This window comes from Macaca fascicularis, chromosome 3 (assembly GCF_037993035.2).
Source record: "Macaca fascicularis isolate 582-1 chromosome 3, T2T-MFA8v1.1".
Classification (NCBI taxonomy): Eukaryota; Metazoa; Chordata; class Mammalia; order Primates; family Cercopithecidae; genus Macaca; species Macaca fascicularis.
The window spans coordinates 5,091,730-5,114,477 of NC_088377.1; the positions used below are offsets into that span (position 1 = coordinate 5,091,730).

General features: G+C 46.4%; 1 protein-coding gene across 4 annotated transcripts in view; it reads left to right on the top strand.

Annotated features, from left to right (window-relative positions):
• Positions 1-22,748, top strand: part of C2CD2 (C2 calcium dependent domain containing 2) — a 70,021-nt gene that overhangs the window by 10,490 nt on the left and 36,783 nt on the right. For 3 of the 4 annotated variants that reach the window (XM_005548633.5, XM_005548634.5, XM_074033977.1), the window contains exons 2-3: positions 1,308-1,406; positions 21,538-21,651. In XM_005548633.5, the coding sequence (XP_005548690.3) occupies positions 1,308-1,406; positions 21,538-21,651 (213 nt within the window). The remainder of the gene's footprint in view (positions 1-1,307; positions 1,407-21,537; positions 21,652-22,748) is intronic. The other variant, XM_045389326.3, reaches the window with a different exon arrangement.

A 22,748-nucleotide genomic window follows, 5' to 3' on the forward strand; every position in this document is an offset into this window, starting at 1 on the left:
TTTTAACCACCCAGTCGGAGCTTACTTAAACCTGATGTGCTTTCTACACCATGTCAGTAACAGAGTTCAAGGAGAATTTCAGTGTGGGGTTGTGTCGTTGGCAATACACATTTGGCCTTTCGAGAGCTTAGTTTTGAAAGAGCAAGACTTGGCTGGCCACATAAACCCTGGTTTCTTTGTTATAAAACGTTGGTCTTGTTGCCTTGTGGTCCTGTTTATTTAATTGTGCATCTCTTGTTTGGGGATTTAATTCTTTCTCTTTGAGACAGGGCCTTGCTCTGTCGCCCAGGCTGGAGTGTGATCCAGCTAAATACAACCTTCACCTCCTGGGTGCGAGTGATTCTTGTGCCTCGGCTTCCTGAGTAGCTGGGATTACCCATGTGTGCCACCACACCCAGTTAATTTTTGTATTTTTGGTAGAGACAGGGTTTTGCCATGTGGTCAGGCTGGTCTTGAACTGCTGGCCTTGAGTGATCTGCCCGCCTTGGCCTCCCAAAGTATTGGGATTACAGGTGTGAGCCACCATGCCTGGCCTTGCTTGGAGATTTTTAATTGGAAGAACCAGAACAGACATGAGCTGACTGAGTTTCCTGAAAGGATGCTGGGGGAACATGCAGAGCCATGGGCAAAGGTGAACCTTGGGGCCAGGTGGCTCCAGAGAGCTGTGAAGTAGGAGCCAAGGAGTCTACGCTGTGGGCAGCCACCAGCTGGGCTCATTTCCAGCCAAGGAACCTTGGTCACCCTCTCAGATCCCAGGCAGAGACCAGGCCTAGGGGGTAGGAGAAGAGAATGGGGGCACCCTAAGTAACCGTGCCACAGCAACCACACGCAACAGGGAGAGGTGCCTCTCCTAGACCAGAGTAGAGGACCGTCCCTAGCAGTCAGGGAGGGCACAGCCGGAGCCCACTGTGCCGGCCAAGGTGACCGCTAGACCCACAGATCCTCTAATGTGCACGAAGCGGCCCTGCCCCAAGAGTCTGTTTCTTTCCTTATGCTGTCAGCAGGAAGATTCCGAATGCCCTTCACAGGCTTCCTGCAGCATCTTCAGCTTCGCTCCTGGGTGCCTGTCCTTTCCCAGCCTTCTCCTATAACTGAATCCTGCGCACTGAGCACAAGCCATCAGCAGCTGCTCCTTGGATGTGCAAACCTACTGATATTTAGCCGCTGCTGCTATTTAGAAGCACAGGGTTAACAGAAAGACGTGTTAGTACATTTTCTTAATTTTTCAGAATTTTAAACAGATACGTAATTTAAAAGATGCAGCCCTTCCTGTGCATGCCCCTCCTCATGCCACTCCTCTGTTCCAGGGCCCGCCTTTCCTGTCCTTTGAGGAGGACCCGCGGCAGCAGCCCCTGGAGCTGGCAGTGCAGGAGGTCTCCAGTGTGCTCAGGTCGGCCGAGGAGAAGGTGAGCCCGGGAGCCCATTTCCCTGCAGGAGGAAGTGAACTTGGTGCCGGGGACGGGCAGTTTGCTTTGTTTAGAATCATCGGGCCGGGTGCGGTGGCTCAAGCCTGTAATCCCAGCACTTTGGGAGGCCGAGACGGGCGGATCACGAGGTCAGGAGATCGAGACCATCCTGGCTAATACGGTGAAACCCCGTCTCTACTAAAAAAAATACAAAAAACTAGCCAGGCGCGGTGGCGGGCGCCTGTAGTCCCAGCTACTCGGGAGGCTGAGGCAGGAGAATGGCATGAACCCGGGAGGCAGAGCTTGCAGTGAGCTGAGATCATGCCACTGCACTCCAGCCTGGGCGACAGAGCGAGACTCTGTCTCAAAAAAGAAAAAAAAAGAATCATCGAAAACGCAGAACCCTTTACAGTAGGAAAAAAATCAAAACCACCATCTGGTCCATCAACTGATGGGTGGATGAAGAAAGTGTGATCCGTCCACATAATGGGACGTTATTCCGCCTTGAAAAGGAGCGAAATTCTGACACTCGCTCCAGTGCGGATGAACCCTGAAAATCAGGTGTCAAGTAGAAAAAGCTGGACACAAAAAGCCTCGTATTGTGTGATTCCATTTATATGAACTATCCAGAGTAGATAAACCTGCAGAGACACAGAGGAGGTTCTTGTTGCCAGGGCCTGGGTGAGGGACTCTTGGGGGAAAATGGAGAGTGACTGCTGATGGGCTGAGGGGTTCATGTTGGGGGGATGAAATGTTCTAGAATTGATGGTGGTGTTAGTTGTAGAACTCTGTGAATATATTAAAAACCATTGATTTGTACAGCTTCAACAGGTGAATCATATCTCAGGGCATCTGATATCTGTTGCTCAAATATGTACATCCTGTTGTAGACTTTATATATTATGATATATCTCGTTTTATATACATATGTTTACATATATATGAACTATGTAGATGTTATGTAGAATTCATTTTCCTGTTGCTAACAGTTTATATGCTCAACTTACTAGACTCATCAGATACCATAAAGCATAAAAGCTTCTGAAATAAGTCCTGAGACACTTTCTCTCTGTCTTTTTTGGTTTTGTTTTGTATTGTTTTAGGGATGGGATCTCGCTCTATTGCCCAGGTTGGAGTGCAGGGGCATCAGCTTACTGTACCCTTAAACTTCTGGGCCCAAATGATCCTCTTGCCTCAGCCTCCTGAGTAGCTGGGACTACAGGCGCGTGTCACTGTGCCTGGCTAATTTTTTTTATTTCTTTTTTTGCAGAGATGGGGTCTTGCTATGTTACCTAGGCTGGTTTTGAACTGTTAGTTTCAAGTGATCCTCCAACCTCAGCCTTTGGGAGCAAGTGCTGGGATTATAGATGTGATTCTCCATGACCAGCTGAAATTTTCTCTTTAATACAAGTCTTACCCTTGTACTCATTATATTATTGTTGTTGTTGTTATTATTATTATTATATTTCTTACTCTTGGGCTCTGAATTTTCCCCATTAATAAAAACGGTTTGTTTGCCAGTTATGTTCAGCATAACTAGAAAAAATCCAAAGACCACCTCCATGTGGAGAAATACAATGTTCTTGTTGGCTGCTGAATGCACTGATTTGTAATTTACAGTCTAGAGTTGCAGTTAGACATGAGGGTATGGTCTCACTTTAGGAGGGAAAAGAAGGAATCAGTGCTTCCCCCCTTCCCCATAACTCACATGTATATTTCCCGTATGTGTATATAAAGAATCTGTTTTTGAAAGCATCATCTATAATGAAGTTCCATTCTCTGTTCCTCCTCTTCCTACCTACACTGATGACTGTTCTTCTAAAGTTGGTCTGCTCTTTCTTCATTTTCAGCCTGTGTTTATATGTTGCCTGTGTTGCTGTATGATGTTTATGGCTCTGTCTGCATTTTTTTTTTTTTTTTGAGACAGAGTCTCGCTCTGTCGCCCAGGCTGGAGTGCAGTGGCTGGATCTCAGCTCACCGCAAGCTCCGCCTCCTGGGTTTATGCAATTCTCCTGCCTCAGCCTCCCAAGTAGCTGGGACCACAGGCGTCCACCACCTCACCTGGCTAGTTTTTTGTATTTTTTAGTAGAGACGGGGTTTCACCGTATTAGCCAGGATGGTCTCGATCTCCTGACCTTGTGATCCACCCGTCTCGGCCTCCCAAAGTGCTGGGATTACAGGCTTGAGCCACCGCGCCCAGCCTCTGTCTGCATTTTATTATCAAGTTAGGTGTGTGGGTGCCATTTAGCAGACAGCAAGGAGGGGACGCCTGTGTGGCCCCAGATGGAGGAGAGTGTTGCGGGCCCCTCCACCCCACCTCTCACGAATCCCTGTGACAGCTGGAGTATTTGTGTGTTTAACATGTTTATCATTTTTTATGTACTTTTGCAACAAGCTTTCTCTATGTAGATCACTGTAATTTTGAGACTTCTCCAGGTTAGTTTTTGTAGTTCTTTTCTTTGTTGTTCATTTTGCTTCAGCTATAATTCAGGATTCCAGATGAACCCGAGCTCACTTACCCATCTCCTATTACTGGGTAATTAAATTGTTTTCTCTTTTTCGAAAGTACAGGTTGGTATCCCTTATCTGAAATTCTTGGGGTCAGGAGTATTTTGGGTATCAGATCTTTTTTTGGATTTTTGAATATTTGCATTATTTTTTACTAGTCAAGCATCCCGAATCCAAAATACTCCAGTGAGCATTTCCTTTGAGCATCACATCGGCACTCAAAAAGTTTCAGATTTTGGAGCATTTCAGATTTGGGATTGTTGGATTCAGGATGCTCAGTCTGCACAGAGAGTGCTGCAGCAATTGTGTCTGTTCATTGCCTCCCGACTCCTCAGACAAGCACCGGAGGATCCCAAGAGAAGGCATGAGCCTGGCGGGTCGCTGGTGTGCACACTTCAGCTTGGCCAAGTATTCCTGAGTCAGTCATTAAAGTGCTGTTCCGGTTTTCTTTGCCCCAGCAGCATAGGAGAGCTCTCCTTCCTGCATACCCTTGTCAGCACTGGAGCCACACTGTTACATAATCCTTGCGATGAATGTGAGGAAGTTACTGGAAAATACTGGGGTTGCAGGAGGGAGCCCATGGCAGCAGTGCAGGATGCTGAGCCTGGCACAGCCTGGAGAACTGGGAGGGCCCTGCGGCAGGTGGTCCAGTGCCCATTTTACACCTGGGGAGCTGAGGCGCAGAGAGCCGTGGGCCTGCCCTCCTGGAGCCCGCTGCTTTGGAAGTGCCTTCCCGGATGGCGCGCACCCTCTCTATTTGTGGCAAATAGGGACTGAATCCCTTTGTGGCTGGGTGGTTTCTGTATGGTGTTTTCTGGTGCTTTCCCAGTTAAGAGAGGAGTGGAATGTTCAGGCCTGGCCTGGACAGAGAGTGGAGGAAGCGGAGCTGTGGAAATAGCAAGACTCTATCTTTAAAAAAACTTCATATTGCCAGAAAAGTGGCCTGAGACAGTAGGTGATTCAATTGTAATCCCTTTAATAAATACAATTCCAGAAATGGACATGACAAAAATAGTACATGTAAATTAGAAGTTAAAAACAGCATTGTATTTGTACAGCCATGACCATAGTAACATTTTTCATAACGGTTGAAATGTGGAAGCCACCCAAGGGCTCACTGATAGGTGAATGGATAAGGAAATAGAATAGAATTCAGCCATAGAAAGGAAGGGCATTCTAGGCCGGCCACCGTGGCTCAAGCCTGTAATCCCAGCACTTTGAGGCCGAGGTGGGCCGATCACGAGGTCAGGAGTTCGAGACCAGCCTGGCCAACATAATGAAACCCTATCTCTACTAAAAATACACAAAAAGTTAGCTGGGCGTGTTGGTGCGCGCCTGTAATCCCAGCTATTTAGGAGGCTGAGGCAGGAGAATTGCTTGAACCCGGGAGGTGGAGGTTGCAGTGAGCTGAGATTATTGCGCTACACTCCAGCTTGGGTGACAAAGCGAGACTCCATCTCAAAAAAGAAAAAAAAAAAAAAAAGGAAGGAAGGACATTCTGACATAGGCTATAACATGAATGAACCTTGAGGACATTATGCTCAGTGAAATAAGCCAGATGTGAAGGGACAAATGCTGTATGAGTCCACTTCTTAGCGGTCCCTAGAGTAGCCTGATTCAGAGAGACAGAAAGTGGAATGGTGCGTGCCAGGTGCTTGGGGGAGGAAAGTGGGGACGTAGTGCTTAGTGAGGACAGAGTTTCAGTCTGGGAAGATGCAGCTTCTGGAGGTGGATGGTGATGATGGTTGATGCAACAAAGTGAATGGACTTAATGCCACTGAACTGTGCACTCAAAAATGGCTAAAATGGTCAATTTTATGTTATGTGTATTTTACCACAATAATAAAAGATATGGAAGGGTATAGAGATTTCTTAAGGTTTCATTATTTCACATAGCAAGCTTTGTTTAATTTGTTTACCCTTCCTTTACCTGAGCTATGATTTGTCAATCCTTGTCAGGGGTCAGTGACTTTATTTTCTTTTTAAAATTTATTTTTTTAATTGACAAAAATTGTACATATTTGTGGTATGCATCTTGATGTTTTGATATATATATACATGTGGAATGGCTAAATCTAACATGTGGATGATGTCATATACTTAACATTTTGTGTGGTTAGAAATTTAAAATCTACTCTTTTAGCAATTTTCAGGTATATAATATATTGTTACTAACTTTAGTCACCGTGGTATCCAATAGATCTCTTGAACTTATTCCTTCTAACTGAAATTTGGTATCCTTTAACCAATACCTCCCCAGTGTCCCCAACTCCCTAGCCCCTGGTAACCACCATTCTGCTCTTGGTTTCTTTGAGTTTAACTTTTTAAGATTCTACTTATAAGTGAGATCACATGGAATTTCTTTCTGTGCCTGACTTATTTCACTTAACATAATGTCCTCCAGGTTTATCCATGTTGTTGCAAATGACAGGATTTTCTTCATTGTTAAGGCTAATATTCCATTGTGTATATCTGCCACATTTTCTTTATCCATTCATCTGTTGATGGACACTCAGGTTGATTCCATCTCTTGGCTGTTTTGAATAATGCTCCAGTATCTTTTTAAATTACTGATTTTATTTCCTTTGGATCTATAATGGACCCTTGAACAGCATGAGGGTTACGGGCACTGACCCCTTGTGCCATCAGAAATCCACATATAGGCCGGGCGCGGTGGCTTACGCCTGTAATCCCAGCACTTTGGGAAGCTGAGGCGGGCGGATCACAAGGTCAGGAGATCGAGACTGTCCTGGCTAACACGGTGAAACCCCATCTCTACTAAAAATACAAAAAATTAGCTGGGCATGGTGGTGGGCACCTGTAGTCCCAGCTACTCAGGAGGCTGAGGCAGGAGAATGGCATGAACCCAGGAGGTGGAGCTTGCAGTGAGCTGAGATCGCACCACTGCACTCCAGCCTGGGTGACAGAGCAAGACTCCATCTCAAAAAAAAAAAAAAAAAAAAAAACCACATATAACTCTTGATTCCACAGAAACTTAACTAATAGCCTACTGTTGACCAGAAGCCTTACTGATAACATAGTCAATTGACATGTATTTTGTATGTTATCTGTATTACTCTATTCTTACAATGAAGTAAGCTAGAGAAAAATGTTATTAAGAAAATCATGTGGGCCAGGCATGGTGGCTCGCACCTGTAATCCCAGCACTTTGGGGCTGAGGCGGGTGGATCATGAGGTCAGGAGTTCAAGACTAGCCTGGCCAACTTGGTGAAACCCTGTCTCTACTAAAAATACAAAAACATTAGCCAGGCATAGTGGCAGGTGCCTGTAATCCCAGCTACTCAGGAGGCTGAGGCAGAGAATTGCTTGAAGCCGGGAGGCAGAGTTGTAGTGAGCTGAGATCGTGCTGCTGCACTCTAGCCTGGGTAACAGAGCGAGATGCCATCTCAAAAAAAGAAAAAAGAAAAGAAAATCATATGGAAGAAAAAATCTATTTACCATTCATTAACTGGAAGTGAATCATCATAAAGGTCTTCATCTTCATCGTCTTCACGTTCAGTAGGCTGAGGAGGAGGGAGAGGAGGGGTTGGTCATGCTGTAGCAGGGGTGGCAGAAGTGGGAGAAAATCCACGTATTAGTGGACCTGTGCAGTTGAAACCCATGTTGTTCAAGGGTCAGTAGTATACCCAGTAGTGGAATTGCTGGATCATGTAGTAGTTCTCTGTTTAGTTTTTAAAGGCGCTTCCATATTGTTTTCTGTAATGGCCGTAATAATTTACAGTGTCACCAACAGCACACAAGGGTTCCCTTTTCTCCATGTCCTTACCAGCACTTGTTATCGCTCATATTTTTGCTAATAGCTATTCTCACAGGTTTGACGTGATATCTCCGTGTGGCTTTGATTTGCCTTTCCCTGATGATTAGTGATGTTGAGCATTTTTTCAGAGACCTGTTGGCCATCTGTATGTCTCCTTTTAAGAAACGTCTATTCAGGTCCTTTGCCCATTTTTTAATTGGGTTATTTGTTTTCTTGCTGTTGAGCTATTTGAGTTGTTTATTTATTTTGGATATTAACCACTTATCAAACATATGCTTTGGAAATATGTGATTCCATTCTGTAGGCTGTCTCTTCACTCTGTTGATGGTTCCTTGGCTGTGCAGAGTTTTTAGTTTGATGCAATCCCATTTGTCTGTTTTTGTTTTTGTTGCCTGTGTTTTGGGGATCATACCAAAAAAAATCATTGCCCAATCCAATGTCTTAAAGCTTTCCTTCTGTGTTTTTTCCTAGTAGTTTTATAGTTTCTGGTCTCACATTTAAGTTCTTCATGCATTTTGAGTTGATTTTTGTATATGTGTGAGATAAGGGTCTAATTTCATTCTTCTGCATGTGGATAGCCAGCTTTCCCAACACCATTCAAGGAGTCAGGACTTTTTTTTTTTTTTTTTGAGACAGAGTCTTGCTGTCTTGCTCTGTCACCCAGGCTGAAGTGCGGTGGCGCAACCTCGGCTTACTGCAACCTCCGCCTCCTGGGTTCAAGAGATTCTCCTGCCTCAGCCTTCTGAGTAGCTGGGCGCAGTAGCTCACGCCTGTAATCCCAGCACTTTGGGAGGCCGAGGCAGGTGGATCATGTGGATCAGCCTGGCCAACATGGTGAAACCCCATCTCTACTAAAAACACAAAAATTAGCCGGGCGTGGTGTTGTACACCTGTAATCCCAGATACTTGGGAGACTGAGGCAGGAGAATTGCTTGAACCTGGGAGGCGGAGGTTGCAGTGAGCCGAGATTGTGCCATTGCACTTCAGCCTGGGCGACAGAGCCAGACTCCACTTGGAAAAAACAAACAAACAAAACAAAACAAAACACGAGTCAAGGCTGTGAAGCAGCAGCCGTGTTGTCCTGGTTAGGAGCAGGGTTCCTTGCTCCGTTCTTTTACTTCCTTGTGTGGCTCGGCTTCTTACCTGTAAAGGTAGAGGATACTATCCACCCCCTAGACAGGCTATGAGGATGGAGTGAGTTACTGCAGGTGCAGCATATGGAGCAATGCCAAGCCTGTGCCAGGCTCAATATTTTCGCCTACCTCTATTGTTATTTTTGCTCACGTGTTTATTTCTTCACTGTTCTTAGACGTAGAAGAGTAGAGGTACTTGAGAAAGAGTATGTGCATTTTTAAGGATCTTGATACGTTTTGTCAGAAAAGCAAACTTAGGAAATAGACTACTTTTTATTTTTTGAGACAGTTTCCCTCTGTCACCTAGGCTGGAGTGTACTGGCACAGACACTGCTCACTGCAGCCTTGACCTCTTGGGCTCAACAGTCCTCCTGCCTCAGCCTCCCGAGTAGCTGGGACTACAGACATGCACCACCATGCCTGGCTAGTTTTTTATTTTTTCTGTAGAGATGGTGTCTCACGTTGTAGCCCAGGTTGGTCTTGAACTCCTGGGCTCAAGTAGTCCATCGTCTTCTGCCTCCCAAAGTGCTGAGATTATAGGTGTGAGCCACCTCATCCGGTGAAAGTGGATGATTAAATTGCATTTGTTTTGATACAATTACAGAAATAGTTCATGCTCATTAAAAAGTTAAAAATAAAAATGTCCCAACTTTGATTATTATTATTTTTTAACTATCGACCTCCTGCTGCCGCCTGCTGGGATGGGGCTGCTGTTAACCTTGTTCTTGGAAGTTTTTCCTGCCAGAGAAAAAGCACACAGCGGACTCTTGTTTTCTTTTGCAACAATGTTCCGCATAGCTCTTGACTTTTATGTTTTTGTGGCCAAATGAGGAAAGGAGCCCTTGCCACTGCCTTGTCCTGGCTGTGGCTCTCACTGTCCTTTGAGGTGGAGTGAGCCCACCGGTTGGGTAGACGGGTCCCCTCCCCTCCCCTCCCCTTTTACAGGGCTGTGAGTGTGGGAGGAGGAGCCCGGTCGCTCTTGCCAGCCTGGATCCTGTGCACACCACAAGGAGGAAGTCCTGTTGGGATCTGCCTGGGCTCCTGGGAAGGGTCAATCAGGAGTAGAACACCCTCGGGTGCTTGGATTCTGTACATGGCCTTTTCCATTCTTGGACGAGCATCTTGGCCAAACATGACACATTTTTAGGGCACTGTTTTTGCAAAGGCATCCAGCCAGCTTAATCTCTTATAAAATGTCCAGGGTGAGACACTGCTTAGTTCATGCGTTAAATGAAAATGATAAGACAGCAAGGCCTCTTTTTGTTAATACTGTTCTGTGAGTTCAGCTCTAGAACTGCCGTGTAGGGCACCAGGTTCACAATGGTGTTCTTCTTCTCTGGTATCTAAGCCACACACCCCCGTGGTCTCCAAATTTGCACTGAATTCCGTGTCAGCACCGCCTCGTGTTCCCTCAGCTGGGCATAATTCTTGAGAAGGAAAAAAAACTGTAACAGAACTTGAGGACCTGTGACAAATAAGAGATAGAAAAGAAATAGGAAGTTTTCATTCCAGGGCATTGCCCCTCCCTTTCAAAGCTCACGCCGTGGTGTCAGGTTGCATCTTCCTCATCTTTTTACTCAGCCTTGACAAGGGACATGTGGTTGGCATTTGAGCCAAGACAGGGACAAGGCCGCCGGAACCCAGCCTGTTATATAATGCCATCTCTGATCAGTGGGATAAGGCTGAGGACTGGCTGGCCTGAACTCCCCACCTCCTCTCCCTTGACAGACGCCTGACTGGTGTTCCATCTGGAGTCTCCCTGTGGGTCGCTCTCCCAGTGGAACTGGCTGCCCTGGCTACTGGATGCCCTTTTCTTGGACTTCCTTTTGCCACCCCTGAAGGCCTCTGTGTGTCCAAGTCATCACCTTTGCAAATATCTGGTTCATCTGCTAAACCCTCTCTGCATAGTCTACACAGAGTGAGGTCTTCCAGAGCTTGAAGCAACTTGAGTCATCCCGCAGGACCAATGATGGAGAAGCACGGAGTCTACACCCGGCCCAGCCACGGCTGCGGCGAGGAGTGGTCTCAACTATGTTTACTCACAACACTTTCGACACCAAATGTGTGTGGGTTTTTCTCACACCAACTATTAGTTCTTCAACTCTGGTGCCAACTGGGTGTCCTACACTTCAGCTCCATTCTGACATTACTGAGACTTAACACAGATCCCACAGGCTCAGGGCCGGGTCCCACAGGACTGCTCCCACTTCAGACACCAGGCATAAGCTCTAGGTGCCCCCGTTCTTCTGACTGTCTGTAGATCGGAGATTTCCCCAAACCACCCCCTGAGGTTCACATATTTTACTGGAGCGGCTCACAGCACGTAACTCAGGAAAACAGTTTTCTTACTATTACTAGTTTATTAGGAAGGATATGACTCAGGATTGGCCATGTCGAAGGGATGCTTAGGTGGGTGGAGAGGGAGGGCAGGGACTCCAGCAGCTTCATGCCCTGCCTGGGCGAACCACCCGTCCGGCACCTTGATGTGTTCACCACCTTGGAAGCTCCCCGAACCTGTCCTTTCAGGGTTTTTATGGAGGCTTCATTCCCTAGGCGTGATTGATTACATCATCGGCCATAGGTGATTGAACGCAGCCTCTGGCCCCTCTGCCCTCCCTGGAGGTGGGGTGGTGGGGTGCTGGAGGTGGGGTGGTGGGGTGCTAGAGGTGCGGTGGTGGGGTGCTGGAGATGGGGTGGTAGGGTGCTGGAGATGGGGTGGTGGGGTGCTGGAGGTGGGGTGCTGGGATGCCGGAGATGAGGTGGTGGGATGCTGGAGGTGGGGCTCAAAGTTTCTCAAGTGACCAGCCCCCATCCTGATGCTATCTGGGGTCCCCCCAACAGCCCTCTTGTTAGCATATAAAAGACACTTGGCCAGGCGTGGTGGCTCACACCTGTAATCCCAGCACTTTGGGAGACTGAGGCAGGTGGATCACGAGGTCAGGTGATCAAGACCATCCTGACCAACATGGTGAAACCCCGTCTCTACTAAAATACAAAAAATTAGCTGGGAGTGGTGACACGCGCCTGCTGTAGTCCCAGCTACTTGGGAGGCTGAGGCAGGGGAATTGCTTGAATCTGGGAAGCAGACGTTGCAGTGAGCTGAGATTGCGCCACTGCACTCCAGCCTGGCGAGCGAGCAAGCAAGACTCCATCTCAAAAAAAAAAAAAGGCACTTTTCTCAAAAGACTCTCTCATCTCTTGGGAGATTCCAAGGGTTTTAAGAGCTTTGTGCCAGGCATCAGGAACAAAGACCAAACACATATTTATCACAGGCGGCAAGCCCTGCAGGGCTGTGGCATTTTCCTGAGGGAATTCTTCTGGGTGCCTGCCTTGCAGGGTATCTGCTCAGACCAGGTGTGGAAGCACGCTCCTGCCCGCAGCCCCTGTGAGCAGGCTCCAGCGAGGGCTGGCTTGGAGGCAGCAAAGCATGGCCTTCAGACTTTTCTCTGGGGGCTCTCTCTGCATTCTCTTCTAGTCCCAACATGTACCGAGCGCATTTATTTCTCCTAGACTTTAATTACATTCTTACACAAGAGCAGCAAGTTTCTACCTATGTTGTCTTTCCTCATGTCGTGGGAGAGATTTGCTCTAGAATGTGTGACCTAGAAGAAGGAAATTCTTATTTCCATATCTCAAGCCACCTGAGAGCCAGCCCTTCCCCCGCAGGGGCAGCCACAGCCCTTCCCTGGCACGTGAGGGTTCAGAAGCTTTTCTTTTTTCTTTTTTTTGAGATGGAGTCTCGCTCCATCTCCCAGGCTGGAGTGCAGTAGCGCGATCTCGGCTCACTGCAAGCTCCGCCTCCTGGGTTCATGCCATTCTCCTGCCTCAGCCTCCCGAGTAGCTGGGACTACAGGCGCCCGCCACCTCGCCTGGCTAGTTTTTTTCGTATTTTTTAGTAGAGACGGGGTTTCACCGTGTTAGCCAGGATGGTCTCGATCTCCTGACCTCGTGATCCACCCGTCTCGGCCTCCCAAAGTGCTAGGATTACAGGCTTGAGCCACCGTGCCCGGCCAGAAGCTTTTCATGCTCCCTTCCCTGGGAGTCTGAGGTCCACACATCGGTAAAAAGATGAATGTGAATCAGCACTTAGGAATTGTGCTGTGACAGGTTGCTCCCTGAAAAAGAGTTGCATTTCTTTTAGGAAGTGTTGTAACTGAATACCCCCATTTTGTTTTTTTTGACAGAGTCTTGCTCTGTTGCCCATGCTGGAGTGCAATGGCGCATTCTTGGCTCACTGCAACCTTCGCCTCCCGGGTTCAAGTGATTCTCCTGCCTCAGCCTCCTGAGTAGCTGGGACTATAGGCCCGTGCCACCACGCCCAGCTAATTTTTTGTATTTTTAGTAGAGATGGAGTTTCACCGTGTTAGCCAGGATGGTCTCGATCTCCTGACCTCATGATCTGCCCACCTCGGCCTCCCAAAGTGCTAGGATTACAGGTGTGAGCCACTGTGCCCAGCCCTGAATACCCCCATTTTCTAAGAAAAAGAGAATGAGTTATTGTTGTTTATTATTATTTTTTCTCTTTTCTTTTCTCCACTTCCCCCTGCTCCCCACTTTTTACTTAGCCCTTTAGAAATGCAATTATAGCTTCTTACCTCCCTTTCACCAGACAGTGCCTACTGGGAAAGCTCGTCTAACCGTGTGCTCAGGAGGTCCGAATGAAACCCTCACCCACCGGGAGGTTTCCTGGAGAGATATTAGTCGATTTACAACCCAAAGTGTGCCCATGACGAAACTCTCTCCCACCGGAAGACTTTCGGCTGTTACAACCTAGTCCTGCCCACTAAGGCACCCGTGGTCACCAGCTTGGACACTCAGTAGATAAGGTGCCAAAGCAAGTTATGTGAACCCTCACCTGCTCGCTTCTTCCCTTTCATGACATTCATGCCAAGCCCCTTTTTGAAAGTGCCTGCTTTCTGCCCCAAAATATGAGTGGTATCCTTAAGGCAAAAGCCTGTTCTTCCGATAGGCTAAGCTTTGGAATGCAGAGTCACTGTCTTTATACCAGACCTGCTCTAGTTCATCGTACTCTGCTAGCAGCCACTGCCTGCATTTTGGTTACAGTACGGTGAGTGTGGCTTTCAACTTAACATTCATTTGGAAAACTTGCTGATGAAGGCAAGAGCTGATCACTTTGTGATCTTTGGAGACTTGAGTGATGTCGCCTGGCACGGCGTGGAGCCAGGAGTCCTGGACATGCTTTAGTTGTGTGTTTTCAGTTTCATTTCTAAATAAATGGAGGCTCCCAATGGTATAACGATCAGCTGGAATTGAAAGTTTTAAATAAAAGTTATAACCCACCTAGCCTGGGGAGAGGCCCATCTCAGAAGCCAGGGAGACCCTGATTGGATCTGGGCTTGTTTGGGGCACTTCCTTCTCTCTCTGAGCCACAGGTTCTGTGTCCGTGCTGTAGAAGCCCCTCCCTAGCAGGGCTGTAGGAAGCAGGGCAGGCCTGTGCCCGTGCAGCACCCCGCCTGGCACCTGCCATGTTGTGGCATGTGATGGTATCAGGTGTGACCAGGCCCTGGGTATAGAGCTTGTATCCATTCTCATGAGAGCTCACAATGAGCCTGTGTCAGAAGCATCATCCCACTGTACAGAAGGAGAAACTGAGGCAGAGAGGTGCAGTCACTTGGCCAAGGTATGGAGCTATGATGAAGCAGAGGCTGGAGTGAACCTCATTTGACCTCCAGAATCTGGCTCCAGCCACTGCACAAAATAAACCATGCTGCTAGTATGATTTTTTTTTTTTTGCATTTTTATTACTTTTTTACTTTTTAAATTTTTTGTAGAGGTGGGATCTCACTAGATTGCCCGGTCTCGTTTTGCACTCATGGACTCAAGTGATTCTCTCGCCTTGGCCTCCCAAAGTGCTGGGATTACAGGTGTGATATTATCACTTTTATTATTTCACTTAAGCTCCTGCCTCCACCACATCCTCACCATAAAAAAGACAACGAAGATAGGGAAAGGAAAACTGGTCAGCATTATCACCCTTTTCATCTGTAAAACCACAGCTACAGACGGAACTGGGCGATCGTGTGGAATTTCCCCCAGAACCTTATTCCATATCCTTTCTAGGGGAAACCCATAGCTCGCCCTGGGTGTGTGTGGTGTGTTGTGTGCACGTGTGTTCTACCTGATGCTGAAATATGCCTTGAGAGCTGTGGGGTTGGGGGGTGGGGGGCGGTCCCCTGCCCTGTCCATAACTCAAGGGGCTGCTTGTTTGGTGTGGGCACCATGATTTAAAATTGTCCACATTTGTCACTCCAGCTAGCTGTAAACAGGAAGCTCAGCTCAGTTGTCTTTTTTTTTTTTTTTTTTGCTTTGCTTTGTATGATTTGAAATTCCGGGTATTCCATGAACCTGGAATTTATGCTAAAATGCTAACAGGTTGTGAAATTGTTTTGAATGAGGGTCTTTTCTAGGGCGGGTGGTGGAGGTTCCTCGTTGGAGACCCCGTCCTCTGAGATCCAGGGCAGATGCCGCCCATGAATGGGACTCCCACAAGGCCACCTGTTCGTCTGGATGATGGTGTGTGGAATTCTGGGCCGAGCCAGCCTGCAGGTGCAGCCTGACTGTGGCCTGGAGGATACAGAGTGAAAGACCTGTGGTGGCCCCGAGGTTTCGTCGGTTGGTGGGAATACAGAGCACGGGGCATAGGAGGTTGGTGTGGTCGAGCGGCCTGGCCCTGTCAGGAAGCACTAGCTGCCAGCCTGGAGAAGACCCACTTCCCTTCTGCCCTTCATGTTAAAGGAACTGTCTTGTTTATGTCTTTTAGTGTACACTTGATGAAAGAGAACACATTCACAAACAGATCTTTCTACTGTAGAATGCCCACATTAAACCGTGTGATGCATTAACAACACTTCCTTGTAGTGCCGTATTACTGAAAGGCTTCCTTGTTTAAAGTATCTAACAAGAAAAGGGAGGGAGAGTGTTGCTGGGGGTGGGGTTGGAGTCAGGTTGGAGCAGGAGCCCCATGTGGTCGAGGCTCCCCCAGAAGAGGATAAACAGCAGCTCTTGGGGTTGGCCGCCATCTTGTTTCCAACCCTTTTCATCTCAGTTCTCTGCGAGAATTTCTTATAAAAATACATCTTGGGCCGGGCACGGTGGCTTACATCTGCAATCCCAGCAAATTGGGAGGCCAAGATGGGTGGATCATGAGGTCTGGAGTTCGAGATCAGCCTGGCCAACATAGTGAAACTCAGTCACTACTAAAAATACAAAAATTAGCCGGGTGTGGTGGTGCGCACCTGTAGTCCCAGCTGCTCGGGAGGCTGAGGCAGGAGAATCGCTTGAACCCAGGAGACAGAGGTTGTGGTGAAATGAGATCCCACCAGCACACTCCAGCCTGGGCAACAGAGTGAGATTCTGTCTCAAACTACATACATACATACATACATACATACATACATATATACATACATTTTTAAGCCGGGTGCGGTGGTTCACACCTGTAATCCCAGCACTTTGGGAGCCTGAGGCAGGCTGAGGTCAGGAGTTTGAGACCAGCCTGGCCAACATGGTGAAACCCTGTCTCTACTAAAAATACAAAAATTTGCTGGGTGTGGTGCGGCACACTCGTATTCCCAGCTACTTGGGAGGCTGAGGCAGGAGAATCGCTTGAACCCGTGAGGCGGAGGTTGTGGTGAGCCGAGATTGCGCCACTGCACTGCAGCTTAGGGGACAGAGTGAGACTCCATCTCAAAAATAAATAAATAAAAATACATGTTTAGCCGTTTATTTTGAATTAGTGGGCAAACAGGATTAAATGTTGTAGATATTGGGATAATCTTTAGCTCTAATGGAGTTTACTTTTTAAATTGAGTCCCAGTTCCAGAGTAGAAATAGTGTTTTATATCCAGTTCATCCTGTCTTAAAGAATATTTACAGAGACGAGACTCGCTAGCGGTCTCACCTTGATTAGTGAAGGGTCTTTGCCTTCATTTTACTTGGGAGTTCTTTCCTTGGGTGTCACAGAGTGTGATGACAGTGAAAAATATTCAAGTATATAAACCTTCTGGATACATGTTCTCAGCTGCATTGCTAGTTTCTTTGGAGGCAAAAGTTAATTACCTGATTTCCAGTTCTCTAGAGTGTTCTAAGAGAAGGAGCGGAGGAAGCTGTACAAGAAGCTTAATTGAAAAGGAAAGTGAAAGAGCACAGTGAGATCTGAAGACTCAGGGGCTCTCTTGTTGGTGAACAGTTGCAAAATTTGGAGTAACTGTGCCTGGAATGTTTTGGCCCCAAGTCTAAACAAAGGAGTAGTTTCCAGATAAGTGCTATTTGCATAGGTATGTAACTACATGAGGTCAAGGTGTTGAGGCTGGAGAGAGCAGAGAAGGTGAGTGAAGGCCTCCTCGCTCAGCCTGCTCTTCAGCCTTCAGTCTTACTTTCTCCTCCCCGTGGCACTTCCAGCTGCTGCCCAGGGCTCCCCCACCCAAACCCTCACCTGCCAACCATGAGTCCCCTCTCGGGCTTTCCACGTGGAGACCCTGACTTACCGCCAATAGCCCCCTCTCTGAAAAACACTGTCACTTATGCAGAGAGGAAGTTGTTTATTTGGAAAACAAAGTTCACCCTTCTGTTGCTTGATTTTGAAATGCTTTATGTAAATAATCTTTGCTTGTTTGGGGGAAAAAAAATTCTCAAAAAAAGGCAGGTTGGGGGATGGTTGGTTGTTGTCAAGGGAGCTCCCTCCTGCGGATGCAGACCTGGGCTCTGTGGAGTTCTGCCCTGGGGCTGGGGGTTCACTCCTGTCCTCAGAGGAGTTCACTGTCACTGCTGCCCATGCTAGATAATTGTTCTATTTAACTTTTTAAAATCCTGTACTAATAGCAGACTGTTTCAGAGGGAAACACTTAGGGCCCAGTCTGTCAGTTCCATAGAACTGGGATTCCCCGCAGATCTCACTTGGAAAGTTAAGAAGAGGCTCTCATGACCATGGCTGATTTGGGGAGGCAGACTCTAGGGTCAAGATCAGGGTCTCTACCCACTCGTGGGTATTTAGGTAGATGTTAACCCTTGACATCTGGCCACTTAGGAAGGCTAACTAGTGAGGAGGAGCTGCTTACCTGTGTCAGGTGATCCTGCCTTCTGCTGTGATGCGAGGAACGCCTCTCAGCCCGTGGGGGCCTTGCCACTGTTGGCATGGGTTGGGAGAATTTAATCCCCATTGTGGATAACACCTTAATACGCTAAAAGAAGATTACTTGTTTTTAAAATCTCCTCTCCATTTTGTCCCTGTCCATTTGGCAAATGGGGCATTATTTGTTAGGGTGACAGAGGCAGGGGCTGGCCCTGGAAGAGGATTTGGTCCTAATGGTTGTCCCTCCAAGTGCAGCAGGAGCAGTATTTTGTTTGGTGTAAAAATTTGAGGCAGGTTCAGAATGTTTCTTTTTGCTGGAATGCAATGGCACAATCACGGCTCACTGCAGCCTCAAACCCTTGGGCTCAAGTGATCCTCTCACTTTACCCTTCTGAGTAGCTGGGACTACGTGTGCACACCACCATGCTTGGCTAATTTTTTTTAAGAGATGGGGTCTTGCTATGTTGCCCAGGCTAGTCTTGAACTCCTGGAGTCAAGCAGTCCTCCTGCCTTAGCCTCCCAAAGCACTGAGATTACAGGCGTGAGCCACCACACTCAGCTCAGATTGTTTCTTTAATGAACTTTCCTAGCCGAACTCTGAGGGGAGGCCAAGAAAGGCTTGGTCTACACTCCAGGTTTTATTGAGAGGGTAGGGAAGCCCTACGGCTGGGGAAGACATGCCAGGGTGTCACTATGAAAAGATGTCACACATTCTGTCCTAGAGTAGAATGTAGAGATTATACTACTTTAGTGATGGGGCTTGAGTGATTACTTATGAGCTTTGGAGTCCTGCATTCTAGAAGTTTTAAAGTTCTTTTATCTATTTACTTATTTATTTGCTTGCTTTTAATCAAGTGCTTGGTTCTCTATGTATCAGGGAATGGGTGGTGGGAAGCTTTCTGCAGAACTGGATACCAAGGGAAATGAAATTCATTCTTGCTTGGGTTGAGGCGCTAAGTCTGTTTTCTTGGTACAAAGTTGATTAGCTTAGTAGAGAAGGCTCCAAAGGAATCATGCAGTGCTCAGAGTCAGTGTCGGGTTTTAAAATTTATTTTTATTTTTTATTTTTTACTTTAAGCAGTAAAAGGCGTAGGCTGTTGAGACCAAGGACAGGGAATTTTCTCAGTGTCGTGCCATTGGTGCGTGTAACTCATCTGGCCACAAAGCATGTTCCTCCAAAAAGGACTGTTTATAGATCATTTATTTTTAACATGAAGAGACGACATTTCTTATACAAACATTTTTTTGTTCTGGCCCTTTGTGAACTCTGGAGATGATGGAAATATGTAATTAACTCATGTGAATCAGTCTTCTGAACATGGCGTTATAAGAACCGGTAGAAAGAATCGTGTGACTTTCTGCCAATGTTGAGAGAAGGCGGGATTTTCTTTTTCTAGCTCTGTGGCATTGAGGTATTTGGTTGTGGACACTGGATGTTGACCCCTGCCAGGCCTCAATGCTCAGGTTCCGTTTTTGTTCCAGAGTGGAGTGGGCCAGTGGTGGGAAGAGCTGGATCCAGGACTTTGCTGCGGCCAGGAGCCAGTAGATGAGAAAGTATGTCCTAGCCCTGAACTTGGGGGAATAGCAGGCCCCGACCGAGTAATTATTTTGATAATCTTTCCATTTGGTATTTTAGATTCTGATAAATCCACCAGAGAATTAAAGAATTTTCTCTTCCTGTCCAGTGACTCCCTGCAGTGGAGTCAGTGGTTCTTTTGGGAATGAGGAGGTCAGTCTGACTTACCCTTAGCTCCTGATAGCTTTGCTTTTTGGCCAAACACTGGCCACCTATGGAACCCCCTTGTGCGTGCCCTATGGTCCAGCCCAGTGTGCCCCAGCCTCCCCTGCCCTCCCGGCCAGTGCACACCTGGCACCTGGCCTGGTAATTATCCCACACGTGTCTGCTTGGCCCTCTGCCCCCGGGAGGGGAGCGGGGAGGGGTCTGACCCTCATTCTAGATCAGCTTCTGTAGAGGAATCGGTGGCAGAAACTGAATCTCCCTTTGTGCCATGGTAGCTGCGAAAATCACGCCTCTTAATACTGTATGATTTATGATTTATGTCAGGAAGCCACAGTTTGGTTTATTCCTGATGTTATTATATTTCTCTGACAGGTTCTTGAATGAGCTCATTTTATAATTCTAGTTTTGGTATGACTGCATAATTTTATAATTGTTTGATACTTTGTATGTTTTTCCAATGACTCCCACCTTTTTGAAAACCATGATAGTGTTGAAATTATTTAGGTGAAAGCAACCCGTTGTGTTCTGGGTAATGTAAGAAAACTTTTTTTACTTTTAACATCTATAACTTGCTTTCTTTTTAAGACTCATTTTTAGCCAAAAAAGATGGCTAATGGCTTTGACTGTGTATGAATGTGGAAACATTTGGGGAATTAAAAATCAACTATTGTGGAGAAACAGAACAAGATGATATTTAAAGAAAAAGACTTTGTTGGCCAGGCATGGTGGCTCATGCCTGTAATCCCAGCACTTTGGAAGGCTGAGGCGGGTGGATCACGAGGTCAGGAGATCAAGACTATCCTGGCTAACATGGTGAAACCCCGTCTCTACTAAAAATACAAAAAATTAGCCAGGAATGGTGGCACGCGCCTGTAATCCCAGTTAATCAGGAGGCTGAGGCAGGAGAATCGCTTGAACCTGGGAGGTTGCAGTGAGCTGAGATTGCGCCACTGCATTCCAGCCTGGGCGACAGAGTCAAACTCCGTCTCCAAAAAAAAAAAGGAAAAAAACTGCATTATATGTGAAAAGCACATGATAACTAGATTTGGTCAAGACTTTAGATCCTAAGAAAGTCATCAGGAAGCAAATATTTGAAATATTGTTCTAGTTTTCAAACTACTACATTATAGAAAAGATGTTAATCTGAATATTTATCCAACTTTGAAACTCTAAATTTGTATCCTTGCTAATGTATAAAGTCCAGATTATTTTGATATAAAGATGCCTAGGCCGGGCGTGGTGGCTCACATCAATAATCCCAGCACTTTGGGAGGCTGAAGTGGGTAGGCTGGGGTCAGGAGTTCAAGAACGACCTAGTCAACATGGTGAAACTTTGTCTCTACTAAAAATACAAAAATTAGCCGACCATGGTGGTATGCACCTGTAATCCCAGCTACTTGGGAGGCTGAGGTGGAAGAATCGCTTGAACCAGGGAGTCGGAGGTTGCAGTGAGCTGAGATTGCTCTACTGCACTTCAGCCTGGGTGACAGAGTAAGACTCTGTCTCAAAACAAAAAAGAAAAAGATGCCTGTGGCATCTGAGAACAGTGGCTCATACCTGTAATCCCAGCACTTTGGGAGGTCAAGGTGGAAAGATTGCTTGAGCCCAGGAGTTCGAAACCAGCCTAGGTAGACCCCATCTTTCCAAAAAAAAAAATACAAAAATTAGGTGGGTGTGGGGGCACACCCCTGTAGTTCCATGTATTCAGGAGGCTGAGGTGGGAAGATCGCCTGAGCTGGGGAGGTATGAGCCGAGATCGCACCACTGCACTCCAGCCTGGGCGACACAGCAAGACCTTGTCAAAAAAAAAAAAAGATGCCTATGTATGCGCTGTCCTTTGTTTTAGACACAGTTTTCTCCCTTACCTGTGCCGCCTCCAGGTGGTGCTCTGTCAGGTGGTGGGCCAGGCTCTTCAGTTCTTGGTCAGCGAGAAGCCTGCCTCAGGTGCTGGATGCCGGCTGTACAACGTGCGGCTCTCCCCGTTCCATTTACAGGTAAAGATGTGTAGATTTTGCGAGTTGTGAGACCTGTCACAGTTCTCAGAAATGTGAAGAGTGAGCATGGTGTGAGTCATGGGGCTGTAACATTCATGTTTTTATTATTTATCATTCATGTCATAATTTTCAAACTGTAAGCTTCCATATAGGATTTTATGTGTAGGAAATGGTCATACACACACACTACACATTACACACACACACTACACACGCACACATACATTTATAATAAACTCAGGGGTTGACTCTTTCGGGCATTTGAACAAGGCGGGGTGTTGTTGACGGATATGATAAGGCAGGTGGCATCTGAGATGAGAAAAGTGATTCTGGTTCCGAATCTGGTACTGGTTGCAGCTTGGGAACACAGCTGAGCGGTGGCTGTGGGGCATTCCTCTTTTCAGTTTCTGACAAGGTCGATTTAAAAAGAACCCCCCCCCTTATTATCATTATTATTATTTTTAGAAATCTGGTCTACCATATTCACCTCTGTATCCTTAGCTCTTGGTACACTATAAATACTTAACATGTTTATCAATTGAATAAGTGAACAAAACTAGATATAAATGACTCAGATAACTGTATACTATTCATTATTAGGTATTATTTTGGGCATTATGATGGACATAAGAAAAAAATGCTCAAATGTGTATTCTCACTGGAAAAATAAAATCAATAAACATGAAACAATTAGGAAATAAGACATTATTCTACAGTGATAAGTTGTGAGAAATAGATAATATATAGAGAGATGCAAAAAAAAATAGTTCATTTGAAAATATGTACTTGAGCTTGAATTGTTTTGGTGATGAGTTCCTAGGAAGTAATTTCATAATGAAAAGAGGCACTTTGTAGCATCCATCACCATTCAAAGAATTCCCAGAGTCAGTTTTGTCAATATCCTGGATGCTTTTATTTCTTTTCTCTTCCTTTGCCTTCCTTGCATTTCTGCCATTCCTTTCTCTACTTTTCTCATTCTTCCATCCCACCTTTCCCTCCCTGGGTTCTCATTCCTCTTCTCTGGTTTATGATCAAGCCTGAAAATGGTATCTTATAAAGCTGGCAGGTTTGACTTGGAATCTGGGAAAGTATTTTTT